Raw genomic sequence first — 18,012 nt, 5'->3', positions numbered from 1 at the left:
TAGTGCATTTGGATGGAATCATGCTTTATTTTACCTTACATATGGCGCCTACCTATTATAGAGCTGGAGTACTGGATACTCTTTTCCTATCAGCTGATGGGTTTATTCTAAAACAAAGGTCCATGACTGCCTGGCTACTGGATTGTCCAGTAGGCTGGAGGTGCATTTTTGCTGCAGCTGTCATGTTTATGAATATCTACACTACCCTGAAATATTTTGCAAACTCAGTAAAGAGCATATTTAAAAATCAGTGCAAATATAACCCATTTATGGGACAGTGTATGCATCTACTGTGACCTGAACTACCTGCCTGGAGTCCAGAGGATTTCCCCTTTTCTGTGTGCAGGTGTGCTCTTTATAATCTGAAAGATATAATTAGTACTACTATAAACTTTTTCAAATGCCTGGTGCCTTCTGCATTTACATCGTATTAGTAACTGAGCACGTATCCCTCTTGAATATTTTAAGTATCATTGGAGCCCAGAGGGTAGGTCGATGCTCCCATCTGTCTTGCAAGATGTAAAGTGACTTTCCCAAGGTGGTGCAAGTATTGCAGTGGTAATGTACCCAGAAATGGAGCTCATTGCCATGGATTTCAGTGCATTTTCCTTAAATAGTCTCTCGGCTCTTAATTTGTCTGATACAACCCAGTCTAGGGTGTTAAGATTATCCAGGGCCAAACCTTGTGTGGTCCATATATACAGTCTAAACACTGTTCTCCTAAACAAAATGATTCACTTTCACAGAACTCCTAACTGGAAGGAACTGTTACTAACCCCTGGCTACCTCCCCACTGCAACGTATTGCGTGTCGGCAAGTAGCTCTCTGTGGGGCCCAAGGACTTGCGCTTCACAAAAAGCACTTCTGCCAGAGAGGATCCAGCCTTGATCTGAAAACCAAGAAATTGATAGTCTGCTGCCATCCGCAGCCTTTTGCTGCTGGGAATGGTCAGTCTTGCTGCTTCCATACTTGCTGCTTTCTAATCGGAGCTTGTCTGGCCGTGTCTTATGTTAATTCACCAAACACCTGTCTCTGCTGCCTGAGTCCTCACTGTCATTTCCCTGTTAGGGTTTGTGTGTTGTGCAGGCAGACCACCCCTTAGACAGACTTCAGGGCTGACAGACCAGACTGAGCTGCTAAAATCTGAACTCTTTCCTCCAGCTTTTTGAATACCGCTTTGGCTCTTTCCTGTGTATCTCCATTTTTTCAACATAATTTTAAAGATCTGGAGACCAGAACTGAACTTGGAATTCCATTTTTGCTCACGTTATTTTTTCTGAAAGGACAGAATATATCGGAGGAGTGTGCTATCCCCCCTTGCCACAGCACTGTGCTAGAAGGTCAGGCACGCTTGCTCATGGCAGGCTCACTGCTGGAGTCCACTGCCAGGTTCAGGCTTGTGGCACTCTGGATGCAGGCTTTAATTTTAAAGGTATGGCCAGAACTTCTCATCCAGTCATTTTCAGTTTTACAGTTGATGTTTGTATATTGTGCATCTTCTTTTTTTTCTTTTTTTTTTTCCTCCCCCACCCCAGCGGTGGGGGAGCACGTTTTGGTTTATTGTACTTTTCAAATGGCTTCGTCACAGTGATTTGGATCTCTCTGTATAACCATGCTGTCCTCATTCATTTCTCTGCCAGAGTTACCACCTGCAAATTTTGAAATGTGTATTTCCCTCACTGATGATTTGAACTCTGGAACATCACTCTAAATATTGTGATTTGATGGTATTTTCCTGTTTACAGGTACTTTGGAGACCTGTCAGGTAGCCCAAACATTGATCCTATACCTTACTGAATGGCATAGCTGAGGGTGTAGTTTAGGACGCTGAAGACAAAGGTAGTGGAGTTTGGTGGGATGAAAATGGAGTAGCTCTCTTACGTTCAGGCTATTTACATGTGTGGTTTGTTCCGTTCTGTTTCCAAGTATGTATTGAATGTGCCATTCTTTGTGTCTGAAATAATAGCAGAACAACCTAGTGGTTACTAAGGTAATGAGAATCCACCGTTCCCTTACCAATTCATGTAAATAAAGTATGGAATTTAATTTCACTCTGTGTTACCTGAGGCAGCTCTGGCATCTGATAAAACAAATGATCTTCACATTCTTTTCTGCTTCCCTTCTGATTTTCATTGAAAGATTGAGATGTTTCCCTTTTTGTAAATAAATGAGGCTGCCCTGCAGATGGCGGCGTAGAAAGTAGCCTAAGAATTACATCTTTTGTCTTGCAGCTGGTTTTCCTCTGTAACTCAAAATATATTTGTCTTCCTTCTGAAATGCTTCTATTGCATGTGATTGGGATTGCAGATTTGACACCCATAAGAGTTCCTCTTTTTATTTTCTCTTGATATACAACTTATACGTTTAGTATCTGTTCTTGTGCTATGGATTGCAGGCATAGCATGAGTGTGAATCCCAGGTTAATTTCTTAATCGAAGGGAAGTTCCTTCTGATTGTGTATCAAAAAGCAATATGGTGAAAACACAAATTTGCAAATGCAGAACACCAGTAGATGAGCAGGTGAGATATGTACCTGGAGAAATGATTCTTGGCAAGAATTGTCACTGGCCTTGGGAGTGCAGGCAGCAAACAAGAAATCTGAAGGAGCTCTGACCGCTGTGCAACCGGGCAACATTACACCCCAGACCATCGTGACTTTGTAATGGAAAAAGAGAATCCGTATCAAGCTACTCAGCAGCTAATCAATCACCCGAGTCCACCAGGCTGGGCATGGAAGATTGTATCTCTTATGTACATGAGGAGGAAGAAGAAACAGCTGGGGCACAGGATGGAGTTCTGCTGGAAGTAAGGGGATACATTGTAAGAGAAAGGCAGCTTGTTATGCTGCATTATGGGCCTGCAGAATGGTGTTCCTTCTTTTTTATGCTACAAATTGTGAACAAATTAATATCTTGGCCATGTTAAAGTCATATCAAGCCATGGGTCACTCACAAATGTAAGTTGCCACAAGTGGGGTATTTTAGCCTAATAGCTATTTGGATATCAAGACTTTATATTCCAGTAGCCTACCTGCTCAGAGAAGTAGTTTGAGGAGATGAAGTGGACAGCTGGCATAATATACAGACACTTGAACCCGGAAACGAAAAGACAGCTGCTGGATCTAATTTTAAACACGGGTCTCGATCAGATCCCTCTAGATCCTGGTTGTCCTGCTACAGCAAAGTCATTAGTAGGAGTAGAGAGGCGTAAAGTTGAAGATACTGGTAAAAAGCTTTTGTGAGAAGGGGAATCACCCTTGTTCCAGTTATGGTATTTCCATTTTTCACAGTAAGTATTGTCAGCTTGTAGAAAATGTAAGTGGAAATAGTTTCTGGCTGGTATACGGTCTAACGCTGCTGCGTACACAGGCAGCTTTCCTGGGTTGTCTTAATGGGCCGTGGAACTCGCTGTCCTGAAAGCACAGGGGCAGGCAGTGCTGTTTCAAATTAGGAAACTGTGTGACACAGTGGGGTTTTTCTAATATTTTAAAATAATACATGGTTACAGTATCAGTCACAAGATGATAATTCCGAGTTTTTACATCAGGTGTGAGGAATGCAGCAGGCGTTAGCAGCGATCTGGAGTGCCATCTAGTGGGGCTCTGCCAATCTAGCTTGCCTTTTTTTTTTTTTTTTTTTTTTTTTTTTTTAGCAAGTACAGAAATAACCACAAGTAATATTATACCGGTATAACTCTTCATTTAGGATTAGCAAGTTAGACATTTTATTAATTCAGCAGCTGGCTAAGTATTTTCAAGTTTCTGGTTTGCTTTCAGAATGCTATTACCAAGTTGGAGTTTTTGTTTTAAAGTGTGACAGTATTGTTCTGCTTTATTATGACTATGATGCTAAAATTAAGGGCTATGGAAACATTTCTGGTATTCATTCTCTTTAGGAAGTTAGCTAATCTACGGGAATTTGCCGTAGCTGTGGACACATGCAGCACATTGCTCTTCTGACATGAAGATTCCCCTCTGTTAGACCACTCTGTTAACCACATGATAGGTTTAGAAATAACAGCTTTGCTGGCTTATGTCTGCTTCAGGAAAGTGAAACATCCAAACTTTTTAAAGATTCGATTATTTTTTTGTAACAGGAAACTTGATGAAATAAGAATAAATATTTTTTTATTACAAAACTTTAAACTACAATCTGACTTTCCATTTACGGACCTTAGTTAGGCTAGAAAAGTTACTAAAATATAATTGTATTGTTCTAAAGACAGTCTGCTTAACTGGTGTAAATCTCTGATACAGAGACAACCTAAATTAGTTAATGATCGCATTCAAATATAAGTGCAGTATTCATTTATCCATCTTTTTTCCTAAGGCAAAGTGGATAAAACAGAAAGGTGTTTATTCTAAGGTGGCATATAAAATTTTTGTTGTAAAACATCGTAAATAGCATGGAGAGAGCTAACAAGAGAGGCAGTCAGAGCTGGAGTTGTGGGGCAGAGACCATAAACGGCCAAGCAAGAGGTCACATTTCATTTAAGCATGTCCCCTAATTTCCTGTCAACAATATTAGCACAGCTAGTATTAGATTCATGTTATATTTAAACTTTCAGCTTTCCTGCCTGCTATACAACTGAATGCTGTTCTTGTTGATTTGACTCAAAGGCTTTGAAATGACAGCTGCCAAGGATGGTTTATTTCAAATCTTCTAACCCATGTTTGTTTATGATGTGTCCTTTCTAAGCATGCGTTTTTGTCTGTACCTCCCATCTAATGCTCTTATTGTCAACAGGCAAGTTCAGAGGTACCAAAACTGCGAAAGGAAGACCAAAAAGCACGAAACGCACTCTTAGCTGATATCCAGCAGGGAACTCGCTTAAGGAAGGTGACTCAAATCAATGACCGCAGTGCACCACAGATTGAAAGTAAGTACGTGCTCCTGAGTAAGGCCGCTGGGTGAGCTTTGCTGAAGCCTCAGTTGTAGAGCTCAGCTGGACAGTTTTCAAATTGAAGGGCAGGTTGGAAGTTCAGCAAAGGTCTGCATCTTCATATGGCCTTAGGATGTGGAGAGGGGACACTTTCTAGACCTGCATCCTGCTCTAAGATCTATAACTATCAACACTTCATAATAAGTTTATAACTGGATATCACCTTAACAGGCATTCCTTGTCCAAAAAAAAATCACTTGAAATCCTTGAGAGTTTCTCAATAAATTAATTCTTTAGGTGGGAATTATTGGTTCTGGCAGAAGAAGTGTTCTTTACTAGATAAAAAGAACAAAAATGCCAACAAATTCTAGAAGCATAAATTTAATGTTGTCTAACATAACATAACTTCTTGTTGGTGTCGTTACTGATGTGAGATTAAAGAGCACCAGAGGGTGTTGTGCTCCAAGATGTGGGTCAGAGAGTAATGGTATTTTCCTGTATTAACAGTAACTTTCCTTGCTGAGCCTGCTTAAAGAGGGGAAAGTCTGGTCTTGGCTACATTTGTTGGTGCCAAGTCTTAGCAGTCTGAGGGCAAGGAAAATGACTTTCTGATATACCCTGTCTTTCTTTTTAATAGAACCCAAAGGAACTAACAGAGATGGAGTTAATCCAGCCGTTAATAAAGGTGGCTCTCAGCAGCCTCTGGGAGGCTTATTTGCTGGTGGCTTTCCTGTTCTCAGACCAGCAGGCCAGAGGGACATGCCAGGTAAGGGCTTCATTTGTATGAAAGAATAGCTGGGGGAACTGTGATTTGGGATAAAAGTACTTCGGGGCTAGCTTTAGTGATTGATTTTTATTGTTTTTTTCCTGAACCCTTAGTTCATCATGTGACCATGGAGGGCTCAATTGATAATGTGCTTGAAATCATCTTTCTAGATCTCAGGTGCCCTATTTTTTTAAATGTAAATAATTAGCTATCTCTACACTGGGTAAGAAAGAGACTGAATAGATTCTACAGAGTTTTAATGGAGACTTTTTACATTAGTTTAATGAAAACATTTAATTGTGCCTTGAATAGAGTATTGAAATCTGAGCTTATCAACCAGCACAAATGGCAAAGAAGTCATATTTCCTTCCTTCCATGACTGTGTATCTCTATAGTGTAACAGGCTTGTGTGCTACTTTAAAGATTCATATTTAAGATTTTTGCCCTCTGGATTTTATAAAGTACAGCTTTGATCCAGCGAAGTAGGTTATTGACCTGAAAAATAAGGTTATTGTTGCTTCACAAAGACAGGAGGAAGGCATGTGTGGGAACCTTGCTGCTGCTTTCAGTGCCAGCATCCACGAGGGGTGACTTGCAGAGTCACAGCAGTGATCTTTGGCACTGTCGGGCAGCTTGTGCCTGCTCAGGCAGCACAGAGCGAAGTAGGCATTTGCAGGGAAAGACAAAACTTGGTTCTACCTGCAGGGTTTTTTTGTCCTAGAAGGCAAGCCCAAGATGTGCATCACTGCTTGTGACTGGGCTTCCTCACACAGTTTCAGCTGCAGTAGCTACTTTGAGTTGTTCTTAGAATTATGACCATGCCTATCAGACTGTGACTGTAGAATGAGATGCCCTTTTTGCTTTGTGAAAAATCCTTGACATTTACTTGGGAAAATAAATTTCGTAAGGCTGAGTCTTTGGGCGTTTGCTGTTGAAAAGGAAACATTTGAACCTGTGCCTTCTGGAAAGCCTTTGTGGCACTACTTTTAATAACTTGGCTTTTATCTATGAGATAGAGATTTATGTAACGTTTGTGTGAATTTTTTTAATCTTAAGCAAGTACTTAACTTCAAGGATGCACACTGATGCATGTCAATCTACCTGTGTTCTGTGAGGCCTTTTCACTAGGCCTCTCGATTCCTCCAAGCAGACGGCTCATCCGTGTTCAGTGGCTGTACTGGGCAGATGAGGCTGGTACGAAGGACCCCAGGCCACTGCAGAAAAGCACCTTCTCCTTAAACGGTTTCATTTTGCAGAAACTGAGGAACAGGGAGGGGAGCCAGGGTGTCTCAGCAGGTTGTCGTATAACTAAGCAGAGTCCCTGGTGCCCGCTGAAATGCGTTGCCTCCTAAGCCCTGTTACACCAGGGGCAACCTGTTGGATACGAGATGTTTTGGGATGATTTATCACTCGGAGTAACCACTGGGGAGGGGACGATGAAGAGCTTGCTCCTTGCACTGTTTTATCCGGTGAGCGTGAACGAAATCCTGACGTATAAGGCGGGATACCTGTTTTTCAGCTGGGAGGCCTGGGCAGCTTCCTGGAGTCCGAGCAGCGGCTCCCAAGACCTCCGCCGCACCGACCAGCAGCGCTGCGAAGGCGAGCAGTAACCCCTCGCACCCAGCCGAAGGCCCAAGGGCGGCGGCCCCACCAGAGCCTCCCAGCACCTCCCGAGCCGCAGCCGCAGCCGCAGCCGGAGCCGGAGCCGGAGCCGGAGCCGGCCCGGGACGGCCCAGCCTGCCCGCCCCCCCTCCACCGCCTCCCGCTTCCAGCAAACCTTCCCTCGCTTTCCCTCCTCCCCCCGCTCTCCCGCCCCCGGCCGAGCGCCCTCCCAAGGGGGTGTCCCCCAGCGCTGCTCCCCCGCCCCCGCTCCCTCCGCCTCAGGCTGACAAGCCCACCAAGTTCCAAGCAGGCGCTGCGCACCCGCCCCCTCCTCCTCCTCCTCCTCCTCCTCCTCCTCCTCCTCCTCCTCTGCCCCCCTCCCTGCCCCCCGTGCCCCCCTGCGGGTTTCCAGGCAGGACAACCGACTTCTCTGCCGCCGCTTCCTCTCCGTCGGAGGGAAGGGATTGCCCGCCTCCCGCTCCGCCGCCCCCGCCGCCACACGCGCACTCCCTGGCCGCCAACAGGCTCTCCTTCCCGCCCTCCCCGGCCTTCAGCAGTGCCGACGTGCCCCCCCCGCTGCCCCCCAAGTCTCCCCACCTGCTGTCGCAGTTCCACAAGCCAAGCAGCATCCAGTCGCTGCCGCTCCCTCCCACCCCCGGCCTCCCGCAGCCCGCAGCGGCGGCGGAGACCAGGAAGAAGAGACCCGGCCGAGGCGCAGGTGAGAGCGGCAGGTTCGAGGAAGGGCGGCTTTCCTCCCCCTTTGGCTCGCGGGGGAAGTGGCTCTGGTGGCTGGAGAGCGTGGGGGAAGAGCACACGGAGCAGGAGGCTGAGGCCCATCGCGTGCGAGGATGCCTGTAGGTTGCACGGCGTGTAACGAGCACGCGAGACGTCAGGCTCTTCTTGGCGCTGGGCACGCGCACCATAGAGTTTAATCTGTGATTCTGGGGACCAACATGGTGATCAGTGACAGCAACGTTTGAGGACCTCTGGGCTGCTTCTCACTTTTGTGTTGGCACTGGCGTGTCTCCGGCAGTGCAATGACTGAGCTCGGGAGAGTGGTCTCCTAGCAGTCTCGGGTAGGGCAGCGGAGCATCCACCACCGTGTCTGCCAGATCTGCAGCTGCTCGAGCGCCAGCCCACCCACGACATCCCTCTACTGCTGTACCCGTGCAGTCTGGGGCAGTATTGGCATTGGCTGGGAAGCATTACAGGAGAGAATAAAACAACGATGGTGTAGCTACAGCCGTAGATGAGCAAAGGCAAATATGGATGCAGCCCTCCGCTTTTCAACAAAGAGGAGCGGCCAGCACATCCCGTGACCAAGGTGGTAGGGCCAAAGCTTTCTCCGACTACTCGGGAAGTGGGGATATTAGCTAGTGTTTCGTCAAGCAGAGGGTAGAAGGAACTTTTATCAGACTTCTCTGATATAATGGAGATAATAAAAAAATGAGCCTAGATCTGTGTGGGTTTGAGAAATGGAGACAGCTACATAATAAGGAACACCTGAAGAGAATGTTCTGTACCCTGTATTTTAGCAGCTACCTGTTGAGAGAAAGATTACTGGTTCCCTTTGACAGCCATGGGAAGGGCCATGTAAGTACAGCAGATCAGGTGCTTCACGGTGGTGATTAATGCTGCTCTGGTACTATCTGATGAACTGTTATTTTATCGAGATGCCTGTTTCTCATGGTGGTTCAACTTTTGAGGTTTCCATAAAATTAGCCTGCCTTTCCCTTGGTTATCTAGGGGGAGAAGCATTTTTAAGAGGCTGCTAACTTGGAGGCCTTGGGCTCCCTCCCCCTCACACAGTTCCTATGGTAGGTCTGCCCAGTAGAGGTAAACTTTGACGGCTCTTGCAGCTCCTCAGTGAAATGCACAAGCGTAATGGTAATTCCACTGCGTAGCTGCTAAAGTGTCAGGAAATTATTTTCTTTTAGAGATACCATCTAGTGTGGTTGGGTGGGGGGGGGGGTTGTTGTTTGTTTTTTTTTTTCTTAAAGAAACTGCTTGTTCTTGTGAAAAGAGGAAGGATAGTCTTCCCCTCCAGACTGGGACAAAACCATACTTGAGAATGTCAGACTTTTCCTAGAACTAGAAATAGCAAGCCCCAGCCAACTCCATTAGTGGCTTAAATGTAATACTTAATGCTATAAATCCACAGTCAGGCTTGACAAACAGCAGCTCTGAAGCTGGGTAAGTTTGCCCCAAATAGTGCATTCCTCCTACACTCCCTCCACTTCTGTGCAAAGCTTACTGTTGGGTTTGTTAAGTCATGATGTTTATGTGCTGGTCTGCTGCTTCTTTTTAAGGAACCGGTGCTGGGAAGCTAGTCACACCTCCACAGCCACCAGCAAGATCACCAACAACTGAACTCACAAGCAAGTCCGGAATCTCAGCCTGGGCTACAGCTCATGACCTCTACCCACCACTTAAAAATGGAAATATGCACATCATTGGTAATATCATCTAAATTAGATCTCTTAGCCTTAGTTAATAATTTTAGTACAAAAGTCTGTGTGTGTTTCAGACCTCAAAAACTCATTCGAGACTTTCTCATGGCAATAACAGGGTAGTATAACTAGACCCATTAGAAACATTTTTGTACAACCTTATAAAATGAGAGAAAATTAAGACTTTTTCACAAAGGTTTTGAATCATCCAGTAGACAAGTAATTTTGCAGGTAGTGCATGCTTTTCTTAAGATTGTAAAAAGTTGCTGTAGTGTGCTTATATTACTATTCTTAAAACCAGTTCATGGACATTTAGTAGCTTCAATCCCATAGAGCAAAGACTGCTAAGAATTATTTTTGTGGTCTGATGAATTGGCCATTCATTCTTGCTTATAGCTAAATGGCTTGAAAACCACCTAGGAATACCTCTATTACCACAATATCATCAATGCAGAAAACTGGAACGGCAGCCAGAAGCTTAACTTCAGTTAGTAGCAGGCAATGTTTGCAATTAAGCCAGAAAACTTGGATGGCTCACAGAAGTACTCATCAAGATTGTTTATATGGAATAAGCCACTATTAATTCCAGGGAAAAACGAGTCAGCATTTTTAATTGAAATTCCTTGTGGTTTTGTTGGTTTTTTTTAAAGTATGTCACTAACGGTGACTAATGTTTATTTCCCTGAAACTTCCCAGATGACTTTGAATCTAAATTTACTTTCCATTCTGTGGAAGATTTCCCCCCACCTGATGAATTCAAGCCATTTCAGAAAATATATCCCAGCAAGATAGCTAGAGGTAAGTGTGTAAACATGAGAAGATCTGATAATTACCCAACAGGATTAAAAACAGGGAGTGAAAATAAAGAACAGAAACCAGCATTAACATGAACTGGGCTCCTAGCAGAGCCACAGAGAGGAATAGGATTTGTTACAGTGGTAACAGGAACCAAAGATATAATGAAAAGCACTTATTAATTATTTTAAAGTCTTAGTAGCTAAGAATAAAATGATGTGGCTTGACATGTAGTCTGTGTTCTTTAGATTGTTGAATTTGCAGAGCCCTTGATGTTAACAGTGATGTCACATAAACAGACTTAGGCAGCTACTGAGTTGGGTTTTTTTGTTCATAACTTATGAAATCACAAAAGAAATGTGACTTGATCCATGTCTTCCATCATGTGTTTTGATTTAAATCCTATGCATGGTGTTTCACACACCTGAATAACAAAGAGACTTGGTAACTGAACTTCGCTTCCCTGCCCCTCCCCTTAACTTAGACACTTAGTATCAAGTCACTGTTGTAAGAGCAGAAGTTCACCTATCCAGCTTTGAAAACTGGTAGTTGAAGGTGCTGTAAGATCTCATGCCCATATTCTGTTTTTTATAAAACCCAGTCTTTTCTGTATTATTAGATCAACTATTTATCTCCAACTTTTCATTAAGTTTTTTTTTGTTCCCATGCCAAGGTACTTTGCATGACTTTTCACAGCTGCCTCAGGCAGTCTAAACCGTCTGCTGTATGATCTGATTGAAGACTTTTTTACTGAAGGGCTACAGAGCATAAGCAATATATATACATATATATATATACACACATATATCAGTTCAAGGGTAGGAGATAAATGCAGCATCCCTGCTGTAAAACTGCATCCAAAATACATATCCAAAAACTGTATCTATCTCCTCTGATTAAACCTGTCCTATCTATTTACAGATCCCTCTAAAAATCCTCCATTAAGAACACATGTGAGATGAGAAGAGTCTTCTGATGCTTTCTGGATTAATATTAAAAAAGAACAACATCAAGAAAATGTATAAAACAGAAGGGGTCCCCATTACAGTGATAGAGATTATATTTGAATTGCAAGTGCTTGCAATGTTAACATTTCTATAAACAGGAAAAATGATGTAAATCATACTTTTTGAACTGACCTACATACCACAGGAATGTTAGTACAGGCTTTTAAATTATTGTATATAGATAGATATTTTTTAAGCAATACAGCATAAATTTTAAATTCTTTGTAGTCTTGAAACAATTCTTATCATGCTGACAGATGTTACCTCAGAAAACTTTTTTTGCATTACACACCTGTAGTTAATTTTTCCCCTTCCATCATCATTTTTAAGTATTTTGGAAATTCTTGTTATTATTCGGACATTTTTCAATGAACTATCAGAAACTAACATGCTACCTTTAGTCTCTTTGTATGTTTCTTCACTTCTTCTATTCTGCCTGTCCTCAGATTGCAGCTGAATGTCACTTTCATGAACAGATGGGCCCACAATCCTTTTCTCATCAAGCATGAAGAGGAAAGCGATGACAAGGAGCTGTGGCTGCTGTTGAGCCTACCTCCTATTGATTATAGATCCTTATAGGATAGTGTCTGAAGAAGCCCAGCTGGATAGGGTGATCATGGACTTGACAAAGAAGACAGAACTTTTCCAAACTGGGGGAAAAGAAAGTTGTTCTACTGTAAGCAAAAAAAAAAAAAAAAAAAAGTGTGTGTGAATACACATGCCATGAAGTATGTACGTAAGGGTACATGTCCTGTCTTTTCCTGCTGGCAAAGTGGATGTTTACCATTTGTGTGACAGAGTGTCTTGACCCAGCAATTAGGAGGCCTTTGGATGAGGGGTCCAACACCTACACTTTACAGGCAACTAGAGCTCCTACTGTTCAGCCATAGCAGCAGCAAGGAGTCATTGTCCAAAATACACCACATGGAACAAGCAGTCCCCAAAGGGGTTGTTCACTTGGATAGAGCTGGTTGAAAAAAGTAACAACCTAGCAGCGGACAAGACTTGAGTTTCTGTTTTTAATATGCAGCCTGGGGTAAGGTCTTTGGATCACAGATGTTCCAATCTGGTCATAAGATGTCTATTTCCAGCAAGAATTACCCTTACTCTTGTGCATTTCCCTGCACTAATAGGAGTGTTGCCAGCAAGTCAAGGGAGGTGGTCGATCCTTCCCCTCTATTCAGCACTGGTGAGGCCACACCTGGAGTCCTGTGTCCAGTGCTAGGCTCCGCAGTACAAGAGAGACATGGACATACTGGAGAGTCCTACAAAGGACCACTAAGATGATGAAGGGACTGGAGCATCTCTCCTCTGAGGAGAGGCTGAGAGAACTGGGACTGTTCAGCCTAGAAAAGAGAAGGCTCAGAGGGGATCTCATCAATGTGTATAAATATCTGAAGGGGGTATAAAGATGGACTCAGGCTCTTTTCAGTGGTACCCAGTAACAGGACCAATGGCAATGGGCACCAGCTGAAACACAGGAGCCTCTGTCTGAACATCAGGAAACACTTTTTGACGGTGGGAGTGACTGAGCACTGGCCCAGGTTCCCCAGGGACATTGTGGAGTCTCACTCCTTAGAGAGATTCAAAAGCTGTCTGGACATGGTCCTGGGCAGCTGGCTCTAGGTGGCCCTGGTTGAGCAAGGGGGTTGGACCATATGGCCTCCAGCCATCCCTTCCAACCACAACCACTCTTTGATTCCCCTTCTTCAGCTTTCCTGGGTCCTGCACTTGGGTCACAACCCCATGCAATGCTAAAGGCTTAGGGAAGAGTGGCTGGAAAGCTGCCCTGTGGAAAAGGACCTGGGGATGTTGGTCAACAGCCAGCTGAATACCAGCAGGCACTGTGCCCAGGTGGCCAAGGCCAATAGCATCCTGGCTTGTATCAGAAATAGTGTGGCCAGCAAGACTAGGGAGGTGATCATCCCCCTGTACAGGGCACTGGTGAGGCTGCACCTTGAATACTGTGTTCAGTTTTGGGCCCCTCACTACAAGAAAGACAGGGAGGTGGTGGAGCATGTCTAAAGAAGGGCAACAAAGCTGGTGAAGGGTCTAGAGAGCAAGTCTTATGAGGGGTGGCTGAAGGAACTGAAGCCATTTAGCCTGGAGAAAAGGAGGCTCAGGGGAGACCATAACTCTCCCAACAACTACCTGAAAGGAGGTTGTAGTGAGGTGGGTGTCGGTCTCTTCTCCCAGGTAACAAGTGATAGGACAAGAGGAAACAGCTTCAAGTTGTGCCAGGGGAGGTTTAGATCGGATGTTAGGAAAAATTTCTTCACCAAAAGGGTTGTCAAGCATTGGAACAGGCTGCCCAGGGAAGTGGTAGAGTCACCATCCCTCGGGATATTTAAAAGATGAGTAATGTGGTGCTTAGGGACATGGTTTAGTGGTGGACTAAGCAGTGTCAGGTTTATGGTTGGATTTGATGATCTTAAAAGTCTTTTCCAACCTAAATGATTCTATGATTCACCAGCTTGAAGAAGGGCACTGCTGTTCCAGGGTGAACCTGGTGCTAACAGCCAGGCTGTTTACAGTTATGGCATTAATTTATATAATTGCCATAAACTCCCCTCAGCTGCAGCTGTAATACCATTATAGATCATAGGTGAATATCTTCCCCCATGGCCCTGCCTTTGAACAAAACTATTTGGAAAAGACAGGTAACTGCATCTTTACATATCTCCGCTTTTCTCTTAGTTCTTGCAACAGCTCAGTTACACCATAACTCCTGCTCCCACACATGCATGCTCATGGTGTGGAGCTGGTGTAAGGGTAAGAAGCTCTTCACCTGTAGGACTCTTAAGAAAGCATCATTAGTCTTGTTCTAGCCTATTATGATACCTTGCTGCATTTCATGTGAAAAGAAAAAAAAATAGTGACACTTTGACCTTATAGTTACTTGATAAATATGCATGAATATAGTAATAAGCAGGGGTCAGCATATACATTGCTTCTCAAACAACTGGAAAAGTTTAATACTGCTTTGAAGAATTTTTTGTTATAGTACTATTAAAGGTGATGTATTGTTGGTTCTCATTTGTTCTGGAACTTGTGTACTGCTCTGTAATAAATGCCTTCATAAGGATTTTAAAACTACTTAATACTAGACTACCCACCAGAAGATAGCTAAAGGAGAAAAAATTTTACTCCTGTTTTTATTATGATTAGGTGTATTTTAGAAGCAAACAACATCTTTCAGGTATTAAATTAGAAAGCCTGGGCATATTTGCAAGTGTTGGTGAAATGTTATTTCCATGTATACTGGATTGTTGTTCAAGATCCATTTGAAACTTCTGACGTGGCTATTACCTGGAGATACAGAGATCACACTGGCTGTCACCCAGTGGCAGTTGGTCCCACTATATGTCCTTCCACTGAGCCATAGCTGCATTCAAGACCACTGGAAGTTTTAAGGCCATGGGGGTGCTCTGGTTTCTCAGAGTTGTAGGACCAGTGATTGCACTCAAGCATGTTGCTGTAGCACAGGGTTTTTTTGGTTTTTTTTTAAATGCACTACACAGCTGAAGCAAAAGCAACATACTACTAGAAAATTACTACCTGGATCACTGTGCTCAAAACAATTTATTAGTTCTGTCACATAAGCAGTTCCAAATAAGGACATAAATTCCCACAAGACAATTGCAAATGTTGGGTTTGTCTTTCTTAAGAAATAGGCAAGTAAGATATATTATGTTTTTAGCAGGAACACCCTCTTCTTTCATCTTGTCTCCCTCCCAAAGGTTAGAGATCAGAGTTGTGCAAAAGAGCTGTGTGAAGTGGTATATCCTAATTTTTGCCCTCTGGATGGGGCAGTCATTTTATCCCTGTTCTCCCCTTGTTCACAAATATCCAGGTACTCCTATCAGGATGCAAAGTGCTCAGCAAGCAACAGCTTACAGAAGCAGCTTTGAAGTTCAACATGGTATGTCTTAAAGTGTACTCTGATTAGGAGCATTTTCATTCAAAGTACCCTTTCATTCCAAAAGTGGATTTCATGGGAAGTCCATTTACTTCAGCTGGGTGCAGTTGGCAAAAGCACACTGCTCTTTCAGCTGGCTGCATCCAGCACAATACCCTCTGAAATGAAGTGTGCTCCTTGCAGTCCCTATTCTGGCTACGTAGATAGAAGCTAAGTTTTAGGGTTTACTTGCCTATTTTCTCCTTTCCTTTTCTCCACTTTCAGAATACCTAGGCACAGGAGCTGTTCCTGTAATAGCATGGGAGGAGTGTATTGTGAATGGGAAGTTTATTAGGTAGGCCATAAGAGAAAATATCTTCATGCTTGTTTTCTGTAAGTGAAAGGGCCCAGTGTTTTCTTGTCCGATTGCCACTTGTCATATAAGGCAATACTGAAGTAATGAGTCTGAAGGGAACAATTTAATAAAAAAAAAAAATTCTGAGAATGCAGTGTGCCAATATGGCAATGACTATTTCCCTAATGCACAACTTTTACAGTTTCAAGTTGAGGCGTTGCTGCCTTCTAAGGAGCTTTTAATTCCTCAGTACAAAAATCCATGGTTCTTCACCATCCCCTTCCCTGAACAGTAAAGGATTTTAACTCCATATGCTAACTTCCACTTATTAAAGACATGGACTTCTTTTCTCAACCTCCTGTTAAAAAAAACCCAACCATCTTTGCATGACACAGGAAGCAGTGTTCACTGGTTTAATTCTTAAAGTGTTTGCCCTGTCTCACTTCTACAAGAAAAAAAAAATACGTGAAAAGCAGGTCTGTCCATAACACTGTCAAGGAAGGGAAGCATGCTGCAGAACTGCACTCTAATATAAGGAAGCATAAGACAGCCATTTCTAAGCCAGTTGGATTGCCACACCCACCAGTAACTCAATGGTACTTAATGGATTCATCAGCCATGTATGCTCACCACAGAGATTACTAGGAACTGTTCAGCAGTACAGAGGCAGAAAGATGGAGGATAGTCAGGTATTGATCTATGTCCAGCATCTCTTCCCTTGAAAAATTCCTGATTTTTAGCTTCTGTATAAATATGACACCTTATTAATTGCATCTTAAGAGCCAATAGGTTATGTATAGATGTCTTAGGCATCCAGGCTGGCTCTGCATTTTAGTACTCAATACTAGAGCAGCAGCCAGGTGCATTACAAACACAAGCTTCCCTAAGCTGGGTGCAGGTGAAGGCAAAACTTAACCTGGGAGACCTAATTCTGATAGTTTGTACAGGAATAACATCAGCTGCTGAGTTACTGTAACCAGATATGCCCATATGAGGCCAGTACAGCAAGGTCAAGAACCAGGACTTACCTTCCTGCTCCCTCAAAACTGGGATTTCAACTCTACCATCTTTGTGTGAATTAGCAAGAAGAGAAAAATGCAAGTCAGCTTTGCTGCAAGCCTAGTCCTGAGCAATAGAGGAAAAAACCAGATTGCTTTCAATGACAATATGGCAGTTAGCCTGATGAAGTTAATCTTTGCTTTAATTGGTTGCCCAACATACATATTTAAACATTCTGTACTAAGTTAGCCAGCATGCACACAGTAATTGGACCAGTCAGTGACTTTCTCCTTTCACTATATACATACACAAACAGGAACACCACGAGATTGGACAAAGGAAAGCAATTTGTTAACCAGATACAGCTAGCAAGTAACATTTTTTTCCTCTAGAAATGTTTTTCCTGCAAATTCACAAGTGTGAAGACTTTCTTTCAAGGCTTGAAGAACTTTGCAGTCTTCCAGTGAAAAGGGTAACAATAGCCACCATAGCTGAAATGAGATAAAATTTGTTTAAAATCCATTCCAAGCAAGGGCGAAATCGGAAAAAAAAAAAAAAAATTGCCTGCAATGTAGCATAGGGAAAAGGGACTTTGGAGAAGAACCAAGCAGATGCACTGAGGTAGAAAGGTGGCTTTGGACCCAATTCTGAACACCCTTAGCTTAGTCTAAAAGATACCTGGTACCAGAAACTCAGTATTTAAAGAATTATAAAGTGTTTGCTTACTTTATTTGAAGAACTTTAGTTCTGTGTCAACACAGTCATAGAAAAGATCCACTACTTCAGCAGGATCCAGAACCTCTGTACGAGTAAGGATATCTTCCATTGCTTCTAAGCCTTGTTTTTCAAGGTCTAACATAATCCTCATCAGTTTCTGGCCTTTATCCTAAAGGCATGAAACAACCAAACTCAATTAACCAGCAAACAGGCTCGTTAAAGCATTTTACTGTTCTCTTCTCTTATGGAGATCTTTTCAAGTATTTTTAAAGTACAAACTATTTCTGTTAATAAGTTTTTTTGATGGTCAAAAGCTGAAAGGAACCGTGCTGGACACTTCACGCATTAAGAAAAATAACCAAGAAGGAGTTGGCTAGGTTTAAAACAGAGAAGGAAGATGGAGTGAAAGATGGATAGAGGAAAATGGTATAAGGCTTGAACACATGATAAAGAGGTAAAGCAACTTCTTAAGCCTGTAAACCCACAGACAGAACTATATGAGAAGACTAGAAGCACAAGGATTGTACAGATCATGGTATGTA

The 18,012-nt window shown here is 43.1% G+C and overlaps 2 protein-coding genes across 7 annotated transcripts in view; one reads left to right on the top strand and one right to left on the bottom strand.

Moving 5' to 3' along the window:
• WIPF3 (WAS/WASL interacting protein family member 3) overlaps positions 1-14,726 on the top strand; it is a 45,815-nt gene extending 31,089 nt beyond the window's left edge. For 4 of the 6 annotated variants that reach the window (XM_069772460.1, XM_069772443.1, XM_069772464.1 and 1 more), the window contains 5 exons: positions 4,746-4,878; positions 5,519-5,647; positions 7,167-7,967; positions 9,559-9,705; positions 10,396-10,721. In XM_069772460.1, the coding sequence (XP_069628561.1) occupies positions 4,746-4,878; positions 5,519-5,647; positions 7,167-7,967; positions 9,559-9,705; positions 10,396-10,589 (1,404 nt within the window). In that variant the 3' untranslated portion in view covers positions 10,590-10,721. Of the gene's footprint in view, positions 1-483; positions 3,289-4,745; positions 4,879-5,518; positions 5,648-7,166; positions 7,968-9,558; positions 9,706-10,395; positions 10,722-11,415 lie in introns of those variants that run through there. The other 2 variants (XM_069772470.1, XM_069772480.1) reach the window with 2 other exon arrangements.
• A 2,211-nt stretch (positions 14,727-16,937) lies between these two features.
• The window catches only part of SCRN1 (secernin 1), a 41,025-nt gene continuing 39,950 nt past the window's right edge, over positions 16,938-18,012 (bottom strand). Inside the window, exons 8-9 of the mRNA XM_069772492.1 lie at positions 17,480-17,639; positions 16,938-17,244 (exon numbers count right to left, since the gene is read on the bottom strand). Coding sequence (XP_069628593.1) covers positions 17,481-17,639 — 159 coding nt within the window. The 3' untranslated portion in view covers positions 16,938-17,244; position 17,480. The remainder of the gene's footprint in view (positions 17,245-17,479; positions 17,640-18,012) is intronic.

Source organism: Haliaeetus albicilla, chromosome 2 (genome assembly GCF_947461875.1).
Source record: "Haliaeetus albicilla chromosome 2, bHalAlb1.1, whole genome shotgun sequence".
NCBI classification, from domain to species: domain Eukaryota; kingdom Metazoa; phylum Chordata; class Aves; order Accipitriformes; family Accipitridae; genus Haliaeetus; species Haliaeetus albicilla.
Note: the sequence above shows the minus strand (reverse complement) of the source record. Positions and strands in the feature narration are given on the sequence as shown.